The 17,299-nt window shown below is 43.0% G+C and overlaps 1 protein-coding gene across 4 annotated transcripts in view; it reads right to left on the reverse strand.

The window, feature by feature from the left end:
• The window catches only part of GRM8 (glutamate metabotropic receptor 8), a 582,131-nt gene that overhangs the window by 193,133 nt on the left and 371,699 nt on the right, over positions 1-17,299 (reverse strand). For all 4 annotated transcript variants that reach the window (XM_079994148.1, XM_079994147.1, XM_079994145.1 and 1 more), the window contains exon 7: positions 10,935-11,135. In XM_079994148.1, coding sequence (XP_079850274.1) covers positions 10,935-11,135 — 201 coding nt within the window. The remainder of the gene's footprint in view (positions 1-10,934; positions 11,136-17,299) is intronic.

Here is a 17,299-nt window from a genome sequence, read left to right on the forward strand (position 1 = left end):
CATGTGGTCTTAACACGTAAATTTTACATAGGGGAAGATTTCACTGGAGTGCTTCTGTCACATGGTGAGAGCTGGTATTGATGAAGAGTTTGGAAGGAAAAAACAAATGCCAGCTCTCACCACATGAAACCACATGCATTTATGACTATTTGTTGGCAGTGTTCAGATGAGGTGAATTAATGTTCACAGCATTAGGTTTTAACCTTTAAAGCCCTACACGGCCTAGGACCCTCATACCTATGGAACCGCCTCTCCTGGTTTGTCCTATGGAGGACCTTACGGTCTTCAAATAAAAACATCTTGGAGATCCCGGGCCACAGGGAGGTTAGGCTGGCCTCAACCAGAACCAGGGCTTTTTCGGCTGTGGCCCCAATCTGGTGGAACACTCTGTCACAAGAGATTAGGGCCCTGCAGGACTTGACATATTTCAGCAGGGCCTGCAAGACAGAGCTGTTCCACCAGGCCTTTGGCCAAGGCACAATCTGACCCTCTCTCTCTTTCTGTAATCCTCATAGAACTCTAGCCCAATGGTTGCCATTAATTTGATTCTGAATTGATTTTAGAATGTATTTCAATTAATTGACTGTGATTTTATGTAAACTGTGCTATTTTTACTGTTGTTAGCCGCTCTGAGCCCGACTTTGGCTGGGGAGGGCAGGATATAAATAAATTATTATTATTATTATTATTATTATTATTATTATTATTATTATTATTAATTTGACAAATAGGCTCAAAACACTACTTTCCAGTATTAAGCCTACTTCAGCTACTGAACTGTGTGCACATGCATGAGACAGAGAGAAAGAGGAAGGAAGGAAGGAAGGAAGGATCACAACCACACTCCCTGGTCATCACTGCTATTCTTTCATTTGATCTTCTTTACCACCTGTACAAGCTTTCTATAACACTTATATTACATGCATGTTCAAAAGGACACTAGTGCAAGTAGATAAATAGGCACCCCTGTGGCAGGAAGGTAAACAGCATTCCTGAGCGCTCTGGTACTTGTCACGGTCCTCTGTGCACCAGTAGCAGTTTACTCATGCTCGCCACATGACCCGGAAAACTGTCTGTGGACAAACATAGGCTCCCTTGGCCTGAAAAGCGCGGTGAGTGCTGCACCCCATAGACGCCTTTGACTGGACTTAACCATCCAGGGGTCTTTTACCTATCAGGTGTAAAAATCATATGCATGAAAGCGCTATACAAAGGATGTCAGAGACAGCAAGTGTGAGCTCTTCTCACTCATGATATTTTCAGTGATTGTCTGAATATCTTCTTCCTTTCGCACGCTATAGTTTTTGCACTCTGCTTTGCACTAAAGAACCCAACAGTCAGAAAACTGCATTATCTTCTGCAGGATGGTTTGCAATAACATCCACGAATCTTAAGATTTAGACCTGGAAACAATGTATTTCTCCACCACACTGCTATTCTAATTAGAATGCCAAAGCTGAAATTTACTACCCATGCTCATGTGCCACATTCCAATGAGGTGTGGAGCAGAGAAGGTGCTCCACAGCAGAGAATCCATCTGTGAATAAACAGAATTCTGCCTATGAAATGAAATGCCTCTACGGAAGGAAACACCCCTGCCATTTATCACACTGATTTATCTCCTTTGAAACTTCACTCCAGTTTCCCAAACATTCAAGCTGCTCTTGTAATTTATTCAATTGGAAGGGACCCTCGTTTAACCCCTTGCAATTCAGGAATCTCAGGAAAGGTAGCCATCCAGTCTCTACCTAAAAGCCTCCAAGTGAGGAGAGTCCATCCACCACATCTTGTGGGAGTCTGTTCCGCTGTCAAACAGCTTTTACTCTCAGAAGGTTCTTCCTGATGCTTAGTCCGAATCTCCTTTTTTGTAACTTGAAGCCATTGCTTTGGGTCCTAGCCTCTGGAGCAGGGGAAAGCAGGCTGGTTCCATCCTCCATGTGACAGCTCTTTAAATATTTGAAGATGACTATCATACCTCCTCTTAGCCTCCACTTTACCAGGCTAAATATACCCAATTCCCTCAAATATTCCTCATAAGGCTCGGTTTCCAGACCCTTGATCCTCCTCTGCACATGTTCCAGCTTGTCAATATTCTTCTTAAATTGTGGTGCCCAAAACAGAACACAGTACTTCAGGTGTGGTCTGACTGCACAGAATACAGTGGTACTTCAGATTACAGAAGCTTCAGGTTACAGACTCTGCTAACCCATAAATAGTACCTTGGGTTAAGAACTTTGCTTCAGGATGAGAAGAGAAATTGTGCTCCAGAGGCCCCATTAGCTAAAGTGGTACCTCAGGTTAAGAACACTTTCAGGTTAAGAATGGACCTCCAGAACAAATTAAGTTCTTAACCAGAGGTACCACTGTACGAACAGGATATTATAAAGGTACTTCCCCCTTCCTTCCTTCCTTCCTTCCTTCCTTCCTTCCTTCCTTCCTTCCTTATGGGCTTTTCTTTCTTTTAGTTAATAATGCAATTAAAAGCTTAATGCAACATAGAAATGCCCATTAATACTTTGCCTTAGGGTTGATTCATACAGCTGATTGCCTTCCACAACTTTTGCATGCATCTAATAGGGCTTGCGAGTGGTCTGCTCAGATGAGCTGCGAAATGCTGGAGGAAGGGATGCAAAGCCACAGCAATGACTTTGTTGAGGAAGGGGGCGAAAACTTGGAAATCTCCAGTCAGAAGCACAGAATAAGCTCCCACCACCCTATTAAGCCCTATTGAATGTAAACAGTGAATAACGGAATGCATAAATTATACCAGATTTATTTGTAAAAAATACTTGCAAATCACAATGTCATTAAAAATATCAAAGCAGTGTACAACACACACACACACACACACACACACACACAGTAAAGATCAAAATCACAGATCAGCTAACTTCAATAGAAGGGGGGAGTTTTGCCTTAAATTTTATCTGCATGAGCCTGCTAGCACAGAAAACTGTTCAGCATTTATAATGGTGATGATGATGATGTTGATGATGAAGGTGCCTTTGAATCTCTGTAGGAAGAACATTCCACAACTACCTGTTGATATTAGATGAGCATCACCTACTCTGGGGACAACCAAATACACTCCTACAGAGTATCTCAATGATCGAGCTAGGATGTTCAGTAAAAACCAGGATACTCCAAAGATGTTGAGCACAGTAGCCGCCATACTATCTGCACCAGGTCCAAAGGCAGCCTCACACAGAGTGCATTGTAGTAACCCAGCCTTGAACTCAGCAGTGGATGAACTACTGTGGTCAGACTAACCTTGTCGAAGAGCAGCCACAGCTGGAGAACCAGACTAAGCTGGCCTAAAACTCTCCTGACCACTTGAGCTTTTAGTGACACAGATGTACCCCCCCAAGCTACTCTATGAACTTCTGATTTTTGCTTGCTAAATGTATAGTTAATAATTATTTTGTCGATAAACATGTAAAACAAGATCTGGAAAGCCTAACCAATTTACGTGAGAAGGATACAAAAGGTTTTGCAAAACACAGAAGCTACTAGCCAGATTATTTTAAGGAGCCCACTTGCAAGGGACACTTACACAGAGACCTGGACATGCCAGAAAAGTAATCAATTTCTAATGTGGTGTGTTCTGCTTTTTCCTACATTTCCCAGACAATTCTTAATGGATACCTGCTAGGGCCTATGTCAACCTGGAATCATAGCCCCTGGTTTTGGAGTTCTTCCTTCAGCAAAAGGCAGCTAAGTATGTTTAGAAACCCAAAGAAGCAAGAGGAAGGCATGCCCAGGTCCTACATAGAAGGACACTTATTTCAGCAGGGGAAAAACAAGTTTTCATACTTCAGGATCTCATATGCCAGTTATTGTGACCAGGTTTATTGACTGCTGGTCACCTGTAGTTCTCCACTTCTAACTATAGGAGCTCCCTCAGGCTGGCTATAGGTAAAGGTAAAGGGACCCCTGACAATCAGGACCAGTCGTGGCCGACTCTGGGGTTGCGGCACTCATCTGTCTTTATTGGCCATGGGAGCCGGTGTACAGCTTCCGGGTCATGTGGCCAGGATAACTAAGCCACTTCTGGCAAACCAGAGCAGTGCACGGAAATGCCGTTTACCTTCCCGCCGGAGTGGTATGTCACGAATTCCTCGCGGTGCTTTTAGCGAAATGCTCAGAGTCCCAGGTTTTTTTTCAGTGCAGTCTTTTTAATGTGAGCTATATACAAGTATTTACAGGGACGCAGGTGGCGCTGTGGGTTAAAGCCTCAGCGCCTAGGGCTTGCCGATCGAAAGGTCGGCGGTTCGAATCCCTGCGGCGGGGTGCGCTCCCGCTGCTCGGTCCCAGCGCCTGCCAACCTAGCAGTTCAAAAGCACCTCCGGGTGCAAGTAGATAAATAGGGACCGCTTACCAGCGGGAAGGTAAACGGCGTTTCCGTGTGCGGCTCTGGCTCGCCAGAGCAGCGATGTCACGCTGGCCACGTGACCCGGAAGTGTCTCCGGACAGTGCTGGCCCCTGGCCTCTTAAGTGAGATGGGCGCACAACCCCAGAGTCTGTCAAGACTGGCCCGTACGGGCAGGGGTACCTTTACCTTTACCTTTTATATACAAGTATTTACAAAAGCAGTTCATACAGAGTACCTGCACCTTAAGGCAAACAAATATTCTCCACCACAGCACCACCACACTACAGCACACCCACACCACAACCACAATTACTGTTGAACAGGCTCTCCTTTTGAAACAAGTGATAGCCAATCACATCCCCGCTGAGTCACTCTGACCCAGCACTTCACAGAGTATTGCATCAGCCTGTTGAAGCCTGCAGACTTACTCATCATCCTGCGAATCCCAACATGGTACCTATTTAACTACTTGCACTTTGACGTGCTTTCGAACTGCTAGGTTGGCAGGAGCAGGGACCGAGCAACGGGAGCTCACCCCATCACGGGGCTTCGAACTGCCGACCTTCTGATCAGCAAGTCCTAGGCTCTGTGGTTTAACCCACAGCTCCATCCACATCCCTTCAGGCTGACTATAAGGAAATCTAAATATTTTGCTTCCATGGCCAATTAAATGTAGTGATTTATTTCATCCAAGCCAATACTATACAGAAGTTTGCATTGACTACAGTTTATGGAAACAAGCCAGGATCATATACCATGGTTTGAAGTTAATTACAGTTTAGGAAAACAAGCCAACACTAGTCGCAGTTCCTCAAGGTTCAGGCATGACAAATAAGTGTAGGGAGCTGAAAATGGAAGGGCGACAGCCTGATTTACATTTGGTTTCAACAAAGGAGGAGAAAGGAGCGGGGAGCATGTGAGTCCTGGAGTGTATGCACACAGCACTAAAACAGAGGTGAGGTGAGGTGAGGTAAAAGATAAAGGCCCCCTGGACAGTTATGTCCAGTCAAAAGTGACTATGGGGTTATGGCGTTCATCTCACTTTTCAGGCCAAGGGAGCCAGTGTTTATCTACAGACAGCTTTCTGGGTCATGTGGCCAGCATGACTAAACCGCTTCTGCCACAACGGAACACGTGACAGAAACCAGAGCACACGGAAACGCCGTTTACCTTCCTGCCGCAGTGGTGCCTATTTATCTACTTGCACTTGTATGCTTTTGAAGTGCTAGGTTGGCAGAAGCTGGGACAGAGCAACAGGAGCTCACTCCATTGCACAGATTTGAACCGCCAACCTTCTGACCAGCATGCCCAAGGAGCTCAGTGGTTTAGACCACAGGGCCACCTGCATCCCTAAAACAGAGATAGGCTACTTTATTCTCCAAATGCTGCTGGATTAATAATAATAATAATAATAATAACAACAACAACAACAACAACAACAACAACAACAACAACATTTTATTTATACCCCGCCCTCCCCGGCCAGAGCCGGGCTCAGTGTGGCTAACACCAGTAAAATTACAATAAAAACATAATAGGAAAAAAAATACAGGTTAGAATGCAATTTAAAATGCAGCCTCATTTTAAAAGTAGCCCATCAATCTAAACTGTAAGGGGAGGGAAACAGAAGGACCAGACTGAGTCCAAACCAAAGGCCAGGTGGAACAGCTCTGTCTTGCAGGCCCTGCGGAAAGATGTCAAGTCCCGCAGGGCCCTGGTCTCTTCTGACAGAGCATTCCACCAAGTTGGGGCCAGTACTGAAAAGGCCCTGGTCCTAGTTGAGACCAATCTAACCACCTTGCAACGTGGGACGTCCAAAGTGTTGTCATTTGTGGACCTTAAGGTCCTCTGCGGGGCATACCAGGAGAGGTGGTCCCGTAGGTCCGTGGGTCCTAGGCTGTATTAACAGTTTCATCATCCCTGATCATTGTCCCTGCCAGCTGGCACTGATGGAAGTTGTAGTTTAACAACATCTGGCATGTACCATGTTGGGTTCTCCTCCACTAAATGGCCTAGGTTTTCAGCCTAAAGTCCAGAAATCAGAGACTGGCATCTTAGCCATTGCTTGACACCATTTTATTTGAAGAAAGCACATAAAACATAGGGATCCTTTATCTTGAAGATTACAGATTACAGACAAATAATTCTAGTACCACACTTTGCTCCAGAGGAGTAGCTTTAGCAGTAGGCTGGCCAATCAATTCTATTGCCGCTTTGCTATTGCCCCAAGGAGGTATCTATTCCGTACACATTGCCTGCTTATCCTTGGTAAGGAAAGTAGTTGACAGCTTAATCACTTTATAAAGCTGCCTTGGAGCAAAATATGTCTATATGAATGAATGTTTCAGTTTTGCCTGAATCCACAGAAGTCCAACACCTTAGAAGAGAAATGCATGCTAAGGATCTCATAAAGTACAATGCTTAGGGGGTGGTTATGCAATATGCTCCCCTCTGCTTGATCAGTAGGCAGAAGTGTTGCGTGACAGCTGCATTTCTTTCAGGAGGAAGAGTACTCATGGGAAGTGCAGGGGAAAGCTCTATTAACCCCACTGATGCTGCTCTTGGAATGTACATTCAAGGATGGGAGAAAACCCATAAAATAGACAGCACATGCTCACATCAGTGCCATGACTCCCCTGCAAAAACCTGTGACGGCAGCTTGAGATCAACTATCCTGTGAGGCGGATAAACTGGGAGACCACATATTATGGGAAGTGAGCAAGTGTGTGTGTGTGTAAAATTTGGCTTTTAGTCCTGTTATGCTTGTAGATGTTATTTCATAGCTATATTTTGCATTGTCGCATTTCAGAAATCCGTACTGTGAAAGCTGCCTTAAGGGCATGCTTTGCTTGAAAAGTTGGCAGATAAATATTTCAAACAAAGAAAAATCAAACAAACGTGAGCAACATACAAGACCCACTCTAACTTATCTAAAAGGTAAAGGTAAAGGACCCCGGTCAAAGGCGACTATGGGGTTACAGCACTCACCTTGCTTTCAGGCCAAAGAGGTGGTGTTGGTCCACAGACAGCTTTTGAGGTCATATGGCCAGCATGACTAAAATGCTTCTGACACAATGGGTCACCGTGACGGAAACCAGAGCACATGGGAACACTGTTTACCTTCCCATTGCAGCAGTACCTACTTATCTGCTTGCACTGGTGTGCTTTCGAACTGTTCACAGGAGCTGGGACAGAGCAACGGGAGCTCACCCCGTCACAGGGATTTGAACCTCTGACCTTCTGATCAGCAAGCCCAAGAGGCTAGGTGGTTTAGACCACAGGGCCACTCATGTCTAACCTATCTACTGTACTTTGGGAGAGGTAAAGGCAGTGGCAAGACACTGGTGCAAGAAGTGTCTGGACCCAGTGCAGAATTCTAGTCTGATAAACATCTGATATAATGAATAGTCTGATATAATGAGGTCACTCAGATAGATGCTGGTTCATTCAACTTATTTCCAATGTGGTGTGTGTGTGTGGGGGGTATCTATCCAAAGGTGGATAATGCAGTGCCACCCTACCAACACTGATGAAGTTGCCTACCTTGATGGGTTGAGACCATGTGGCAATGAAGTCAGGGCCACACAGCTGCACCAGTAGGAGCACCAGTGTCAATCCAGTGCTCTCAAGCAACCTCAAGCTTGACACGCCACACTTAGGCAAGTAGCAGTGAGAATGGTATCATGAGGCGACTCTGCAGTTTTATCACACCACATACACCTAAACTGCATCTATGATCTTTTAGCAGCTCTGAGGATGCTGCTGCATGCAGCTTCTACATAGTGAGTGTAACATGTAGACCCTCCAAAATATTCAGAGGATTGCCTTTGAAGATTTGTGAAGTTTTCATAACAATGATGTTCAGAGTCTACTGAGGTTATATAAACATGCTGTCCAAAATCTGTGAAGAAGAGCTGGTAAGTCTTATGGAAATGGGAACCTCATAAAATTTGCCTTCCTGCCATTGTCCACCTCACCTGCTTTCCCTTCCGGCCAGTGACAACAACCTTCTGAAACACAATTGTAGCAGGATTGTGTGCAATCAAAGAAAACAAGACCTTCCACAGCACGCACCTGCTTCTTTCTAACAGAATCATGCTCAGGTATGCTTATACTTGTCCTTATTTATAATTTTAGAAAACATGAAACACACCAGCAAATTTTATTTATATTCTATTCCCCCCGCTTGCTACAAATCTAGGGCACCAGCAGCTAAATATATAACATCACAACAGCCTAGGTCCACATTTTACATTGTTCTATGGAGTTCCCATTGGTCACAAGTTTTATCATTCCAATAAAGTACTCTGAAATGTTATAGAAACCGAAGACTCTCAGTTTTCCATATGTGACTGGATCAGTCACTGAAACACCTCTTCATGGAAAAACCATGAATATGCCTTGCTTTCTCTTGGACTGCTAGATGTCTCAGAACCAAACAAAATAGCATAAACTGCTGGATTATTATTGAGAAAATGACAAATAATCACTCTATACCCTCATCCCGTGACAAGTACTGATGTGTTACCCCCATTAAGGTTGCACTGAGTGAAATGATTTTCCATGTTTAAACTGTAAGTTATGGAAACACAGCTAAACAAAATCCAATGTCATATCAATTATATCGGTTCACTGTGCTACAGAGAGTATGATCGCTCTGCTGCCATGAAAGTGTCACAGAATATTACATGGATGAAGCCGTTGGGGGAATAAAATTTTCCTTACGACACAAGCACAAGTAAACAGGAGACATTAAAGCAAGCCATCGTATGTTTGATTATTCAAAGATCAGACATTATCCTTTAAAAGCAGAGGGAGGATGTTTCTCCAGTTATCAACCTTTTGCATTTGTCACTTCATGCACTAAGGCTGTATCTACAACAATTTTTCAAAGTTCACAGGTTAAACAAGAAACCAACCTTAAACAGTGACTATCCAAGCAAAGGGTCTTCATTTCAAAATAATAAAGGAGATAGCTATTATGGTCCCTTCCTTGTGAAGGTTTGAGAGTTGAGCATCGTTCCCAAGGAAGATATTCCAAAGCATTGGGAAAGAATATGTTAGCAAGAGGGAGACAGATTACTTTTTCTAACACATGAGGTCTTAAAGCCTGAGCTTTTGTTTGCTTCACACTCACAGCTTTTCAACCCTGTTTTGTTTATCACTTGAAGCCTGGGGTTCCACATATGGAAATTCCCAAAGAAAGAAAGAAACAGAACGAGTGTTTATTAGGAGAGGAAACATTGCCTAGCACAGCAAACGTGCCTATCAACCCATCTATGCCTTTATTTATTTATTTATTTCCCCTTTCTGGTGCATTACCTGAAGCAAAAGCAGTTTCCACTTGGAAGCTAAATTGAAAATGACCTTGCGCTTTTTTTCTTTTTTGTTTTTTTTACAAAAAGAGAAGGCGGCTGGCAGCTGAGGTCACTGGAGTATAGTGTGATCGACAGTGCAAGTCTTCCTATAGTTTGCAGGCATGTCTGGCAAAAGGAATTATACTGTAAAGAACCTTCTGTCGTTTGCTTTGAAAGCAACATTAAAAAAAAAAAAATCTAATCTAGCACAACTCTGGTTTTGCAGGAGGGAATGGGAGCTTTTAGGAAATGTCTTTCACCCTCCTGTTCTTTTCCTCAAACTAATACACATTAAGCAATATGAACCATCTTTTCCTAGCAGGTAGCTCCCAGCTGCAAAATATTGATTTTCCACATACAGTGGTACCTCTGGATATGAACGGATCCCCGTTCGCATTCAGAAGCAAACGTAACTAGCAACGGCACATCTGCGCACATGCACGAGCACGTCACTTCTCGCCACTTCTGCGCATGCGTGTGACGTCATTTTGACCATCTGCACATGCATGAGCGGCAAAACCCGGAAGTAACATGCTCCGTTACTTCCGGGTTGCCGCGGAGCGCAACTTGAACGTGCTCAACATGAAGCATATTCAACCCAAGTTATGACTCTACCTCTATTTTATTTTATTTTGGGGGGGAAACCTAAACACACAACCAAAACCAATAGAAAAACCTGATACTCATCAAGATGTGGCCAAATTGCTGAGGTCAAACACAATGGAGTTTTAAAAAGAAAAGTGATTTTTCCATTAGCCATCTTTAAAAGATGAAGCCAGTTTCAAATGCTGTTCTACTGCAGGGAAATCATTAAGCTAGTTTAATGTTAATTAAAGAGAAAGAAAGAAAGAGAGTTTGCTATCGTTCTTTTCCTTAATGAGCATGCTAACTATCACAGCCATAGGAGGTTGGCCAATAAGCAGGAGCTGCTTCTAGAACAGTCATTTTCCACTCCACTGTTGTGATTGACAGGGACTTATTTTTAACTTCTATATTTCACAGGCAAAGCTTAGGTGGAAAAAAATAAAATCAACGTTTCAAAGTAGGTGGGAAAACATACTGTGTGTGTGTGTGTGTGTGTGTGTGTGTGTGTGTTTTAAGGGAAAGAGTGACTTCTGTGTTTGAAAGTGTCCTATATAGAGATGAAAACACATCTTGTCACTTCTGAAGTATATTTAGAGAAGTTAAAAATAGTGCAAACGTACCATTGAAGTTCACCGCCCGGATGTAACTAAGCAACTCTTTGCCATCGACGGTGCTCATGCGTGGACACAGGCCAATATATCCAGGACAAATATCTTTATGCATGTTGTGCAGTGCATACGCCATAGAGTACACAGCATCAATGACAAACTGGACCTTTCCTTCTTGTTCGTAGGAAGAGTCCCTTGCAATTCGTTCCAATCCTGCAGGGGAGAAAGGAAGCAAACAAACCAGATGATTAATGTGTTTTATTCTATAGCTTCTGCAAAGTTACTTAAAGGTAAAAGTAAAGGGACCCCTGACCATTAGGTCCAGTCGTGGCTGACTCTGGGGTTGCGGCACTCATCTCGCTATATTGGCCGAGGGAGCCAGCGTACAGCTTCCGGGTCATGTGGCAAGCATGACTAAGCTGCTTCTGGCAAACCAGAGCAGCGCACGTCAATGCCATTTACCTTCCCGCCAGAGCGGTACCTATTTATCTACTTGCCCTGGTGTGCAAAATCCTCCAGTCCTTGCTGGGCAGCAGCAGCAGTCCTTATGAGGGCTGTCAGGCTCTGCCCTGGGCCAGGTAGAGAGTGGTAGGAACAGAGCCCTCAGGCAATCGTTATAGGCATTGTTATTAGTACTAAGAATATTTATACAAGAAGCTCTCAAGAGATTTGGACAATGCAGCCAGATTCAAAAACATTTGCATGGGTAAGCAGAAATAAGATGGGTTTGCCTCATTTTTGGACTTCCCTCCTCTTGCCAGACAAGCACGACCACAGAGATTTCTGGAACGAGCGGACCTTGTTTGGTCTATGGTACAGTCAAGTCTTCCATAGATGGCAGTTGCTAAGCAACAGCCTCTCACAATGGACCTCTGTATCAAGAGAGTGGGGCAGATCATCTGGATCCAGCTCACACCATGATGGAAGCAGGTTTTTGGGGCTTTTTTGGGTTTTTTTTTTTTTTTGACAAACTTGATTGCAAAATTTAAAACTATTGCCAAACGTATGTTTTTGTCTTCTAAGACTAGATACACACTGCCAGCCAAAACAAGGCCTATTTCATTTTATTTTACCCACAAAAATAAACTACATAAGACAGAAATATGACCCTCTCCAGTTATTGTACACTGAGCCACCCTTATAAACTCATTCTGGGATGGTAAATAATGAGAACATTTCAAGGAGGAGTGCCTAGCTACATAGACTGTTTCCAAAGCCTCTGTTTTCAGCTTAGTGACTCTCACTGAACAGCTGGCTAAAGTTATTTATAGGATATTTTTACAGCATTCTGTCAGTCTGTTTTAAATGAAATGGAGAGAATACCTTTACCCCCCCCCCATCTATTGTCTGATAAACATAACATGCTGGAAGGAAACTGTATTTCGTGCCAAGAGGTGCCACCATCTTTCACTGTGTTTAAGGCTGCCTTATGCTTCACTATTTTTAAACAGCAGCAGCAAAAGCATGGCAGACAGAAAACCGAGGTCGACACATAACTATTTCAGTTTTTAGGGAGAATGTGAAGTTGCCAACATTCAGATTCAGCTGTCTTGGCAGAGCATAAATTTTGTTATTTGTTATTTGTTATTGTTATTGTTTGTTTTTTGTTATTGAGAAACCTTTGCATTATTATTATTTTAATATTATTTGTTATTTGTTATTGTTATTGTTTGTTTTTTGTTATTGAGAAACCTTTGCATTATTATTTTTTAAGCAATCCCATTAGATGCTGACAAATAATGTGGGTTCCATTCAATTAAATCTTTTCAGAGTTAACCCACTGAAAGTTAACCACATATGTTGTGGTCTTGTTGTGAACCGCCCTGAGACCTCTGGGTATAGGGCAGTGTATAAGTTGAAACAACAACAACAACAACAACAACAACAATAATAATAATAATAATAATATGTTCACTTCAATAGTTCAATAGTAGAAGCCAACTGCCCAAGGAAGAAGCCAACACACCACATATTACTTAACACAAAAAGTCACAATATATCTAATTCTTAAATCACTTATATTCTGGGCGTTGTTGTTTTTTTTTCATCCCAGTGCACTATTAAATGGATTGCATACAAAATCTGTCTTTAATTTATTTTGCTTCATATGTGCAAAAATTTAGTAAATTTGCTCATTTTAGTTGTTATCCATAATCTGCCTAATCACAGCTATTCAAAAGGAAGTTCCCCCCTTTTCAGCCACTACGAAAAAGCCCCTTTCATAAAATCCACTCTTATTTTAAGTGCACAGATGTAGCTCCTTCATTCCTCTCACTGGTCACAGCCCATTTACTTTTCAGCCATGGGCTTGCTGCTAATGAGATAAGAAAAACTGACACCAGATGATCTCCAGGTAAATGCATACTAAGCATGCCATAACAAATCTGTTATTGTTATCCATTATTATAAGAATTAGTAAGAGAACAACTGTGGGCTCTCTTGTCTTCAAAGATGGAGTCCTGTTGAAAGTTCTTTCTGTTTCAACAATGAAATCAATGGAAAAGTGACTTCCGGGTTTGCGGCGTTCGGGAGCCAAAACATTCAGGAACTAAGCTGTTTGAACTAAGCTGTTCAAAAACCAAGGTACAACTGAAAATGGACTGTATTCAGATTCTTTTCATGAGAAATTAGACAGCAGTGAGAAACAACTACACTGGTACCTTGGTTCTCAAACGCTTTGGTTCTCAAACGCCAAAAACCTGGAAGTAAGTGTTCTGAAAAATGTTCAAAAACCGGAAGCTGAAGGTCCAATGTGGCTGCTGGCTATTGTTTCTGGGGCGCCTGCACCAATCAGAAGCTGAGTCTTGGTTTTCGAACATTTTGGAAGTCAAACGGACTTCCGGAACAGATTATGTTTGGTGCTTTTGTTCTTGCTATTTATTTTGCGTTTTTGTTTTTGAGGCTTTTTCAGTTAATTCATTTTTGTGACTTTGTGGAACCCAGTTCAGCTACTAATTGATTGTTTGACTGTGTGACTGTGGAAATGGATAAAAGCCCCCCATCCAAACAATGGCTATCATCAGTGCAGGTAAGGGGGGGAAATTGATTTTATTTTTTATCATCTACAATACTGTCTTATTTATTTTATAGTACAGTACATTGATTATTGCTTTCATTTTATGGATAAATGGTCTTGTTAGACAATTCATGTTAAATTGCTGTTTTAGGGGTTGCTTTTAAAAGTCTGGAACAGATTTATCGATGATGCACTACTTTCTATGGGAAAGCGCGCCTTGGTTTTGGAACGCTTTGTTTTTGGAATGGACTTCTGGAATGTATTAAGTTTGAGAAAGCCTCTCCTCCTTACAGAGGGGAGGAATTGTGAGCAGGAGCTGTTTCCTGTGTTGGCAGGGGGCGTTCCAGCCCCCTGCCCAGCTGGCCTGGCTGCCGCGCCACGCCCCCAGGTAGCCAACCAACCAGGTGGAGGCTTGGGGGTGGGGTTTTGCTGCTCAAACGTTGCCATGGCAGCACTTCCCTTTCATTCCGCTGCTGGTTTTCGTCGGATCACCCACCCATCCTCCCTTTAGTTCACTGCTTGGTTCTTGACATTGCTGTGGACTTTGGTTGGTTGCCTTGGTTGTCCAAGGGGCCTGGTAGGAATTTTTATCCAACTGGCAAATTGGCACTGGCCACTTGGTTTTTCACCTACCTCGTAGCAAATCGTCACAACTTTTAGGTATTGGCGGTTAGGCATTGGAATATGTTTGTGTATTGGAGGGCAGGGTGTGGCCATCACCTACCCCTCCACTTTATGGGTATTCCGGTAAAGGAATCCGGTGGTCATGGATCCTGTCCGATGCCCTTGCTGGTGGCTCGGGCTATGGCACGACCCCCGGTGACATCAGGGTGAGCTTTCAGTTGTATTTGCATCAACAGGCTCCTCCCACTGGTGGTTAACCCTTGTTAGACTCACCCCTCCCTGAGGGGGTGGAGTCACGCTCTGTAGTTTTATCCAATACCTAAGCCAATACCTCTCACAAGCTGTAATCAATAAAGTTGTGGCCCTTTTTAGCCCATTAACTTAATATACTGTGCCCATATGTCTTTCTTATCCCCAAGCGGGTGGCGGGTCCTTGAATCACAACCAAGGTACCACTGTAATTGATTGATCATATTTATTCTCCATCTTTTACTCTAAGGAACTCAAGGTGGAATATCTGATCCCCCCCTCCCAAATTTAATCCCCACAGCAATCCTGAGAGGCAGTGACAGATAGTTTTATGGACGAGTGGGAATTTTGACCTTGATCTCCCAAGTCCTAGTCCAACACGCTAACCATTACACCCCCACTGGTTCTAAATAAACACCAGAATGTGTTTCCTATATCAGGCAAGCCTATATTTTTATTGTGTTAAACAATTTTTTTAAAAAAATATTTTTTCTTGAAAATTAATATCCAATATGCTCTTCCACCCAAAAGGAAAACATGTTTGTTCTTTAGCACTACTAAAAATATATGAGGTGTAAATGTTTTCACTCTGACACATGCATACTGAGCACTTCCCTTCTTAGTCATAAACACATAATCTTGTAAACCTCACAGCTTCAAAACATCAGTAATATAAAATAATTGCAGAACCGTAACCCAATGTCATTAGCGGAAATGTCAAAAACATATTCAATTCATCTGCAGGAATGGTGTGGGGGCAGTGTTTTTTTCTGGGGGGGGTGCAGGGGTACGCATATCCCTAAACATTTTGTGAATCTTTGTACTTTTGTCCATTTACTGTATTTATTTTTCCCAATTTGCACTATAAAAAGGTGATTTTCTTGAATCAAAATGAGAGTACCCCCTAAACATTTAGAAAGAAAAGCACAGGCTGGGGGGAAGAAAGAGAGAGGAAATGGGGGGAAAGGTATTCTTATGTTGAATTTACAGTTATTTCAATATCAAAACTCGTAACACAATGCAACAAGAACTTATACAAAAATATTAGTCACCCCAAACATGATGTAAATTCAGTCATTCCAGAAGGGGAAAATGGGTATTGTGCAGAAGGCACAACATAGATACAGAGTTGTATTTGTACACAATCGAGGTGAAGGCTGGCATGTAGAAGAGAAGAAGAGTTTGGATTTGATATCCCGCTTTATCACTATCCTAAGGAGTCTCAAAGTGGCCAACAATCTCTTTTCCCTTCCTCCCCCACAGCAAACACTCTGTGAGGTGAATGAGGCTGAGAGAATTCAGAGAAGTGTGACTAGCCCAAGGTCACTCAGCGGCTGCATGTGGAGGAGCGGGGAAGCAAACCCAGTTCACCAGATTACTAGTCCACCGCTCTTAACCACTACACCATACTGGCTCTAGTCATAGAAGGGACAGGACCAAGAGGGATGATTGGGATAGTTACAATTGACTCCTGTCTGATTGGGTTCTGAAACTGACTCACAGCTGATTTAACCCTTGCTTGGTGCCTAATAAGGCACCTTTTTGGACTAATTACTGGAACCTCAGGGTCCCAAACCCACCAGTGTATTTGTTAATTGCATGCTGGTTAATTGGTGCTGGTTTGGCCGCATAAGAATCCGCATTAACAAATTAGGAGAAAACAGCACTAAAATACTAGTAAATTCACAGGAGGTTTTTTTATATATATAAAAGAAACTGATTTGGAAATGTGGAGAACAGAATTTAAGACTAGAAAAAGGAGACATTAATTGATCATCTAGATAGGCAGTTATTAAACACAGAAATTTAACCAGTGAACAGATATGGCCTGATATTTATCACTGAGAGGTGATATGATAGCCATCCTCAAGTACCTAAAGGGCTGTCACATGGGGCTAGGTTGTTTTCTGCTGCTCTGGAGGGTAAGCCCTGAACCAATGGCTTCAAGTTACACAAAAGGGATAAAAATATGAAAATGAGAGGCTTGAGATTTGCCCATCCCTAAGGAGTCCCAATCCCTTGGCCTCTGGAACCAGATGCCAATAAGAGGTTGTGTGGGTAACTATCCCCCGACAAGTGCTGAGTATCCTGCTGTGTTCTTGTGTAGTACTAGTTATTACCACAACACTAAAGTAAAGGACTCCTGGCTGGTTAAGTCCAGTCAAAGGCAACTACAGTGGTACCTCGGGTTACAGACACTTCAGGTTACAGATGCTTCCGGTTACAGACTCCCCTAACCCAGAAATAGTACCTCGGGTTAAGAATTTTGCTTCAGGATGAGAGCAGAAATCGTGCTCCGGTGGCATGGCAGCAGCAGGAGGCCCCATTAGCTAAAGTGGTACCTGAGGTTAAGAACAGTTTCAGGTTAAGACAGGACCTCCAGAACGAATTAAGTTTGTAACCCGAGGTACCACTGTATGGGGTTGCGGCGCTCACCTCTCTTTCAGGCCGAGGGAGCCGGCGTTTGTCCACAGACAGCTTTCTGTGT

Source organism: Podarcis cretensis, assembly GCF_951804945.1.
Source record: "Podarcis cretensis genome assembly, chromosome: 10".
Lineage (NCBI taxonomy): Eukaryota > Metazoa > Chordata > Lepidosauria > Squamata > Lacertidae > Podarcis > Podarcis cretensis.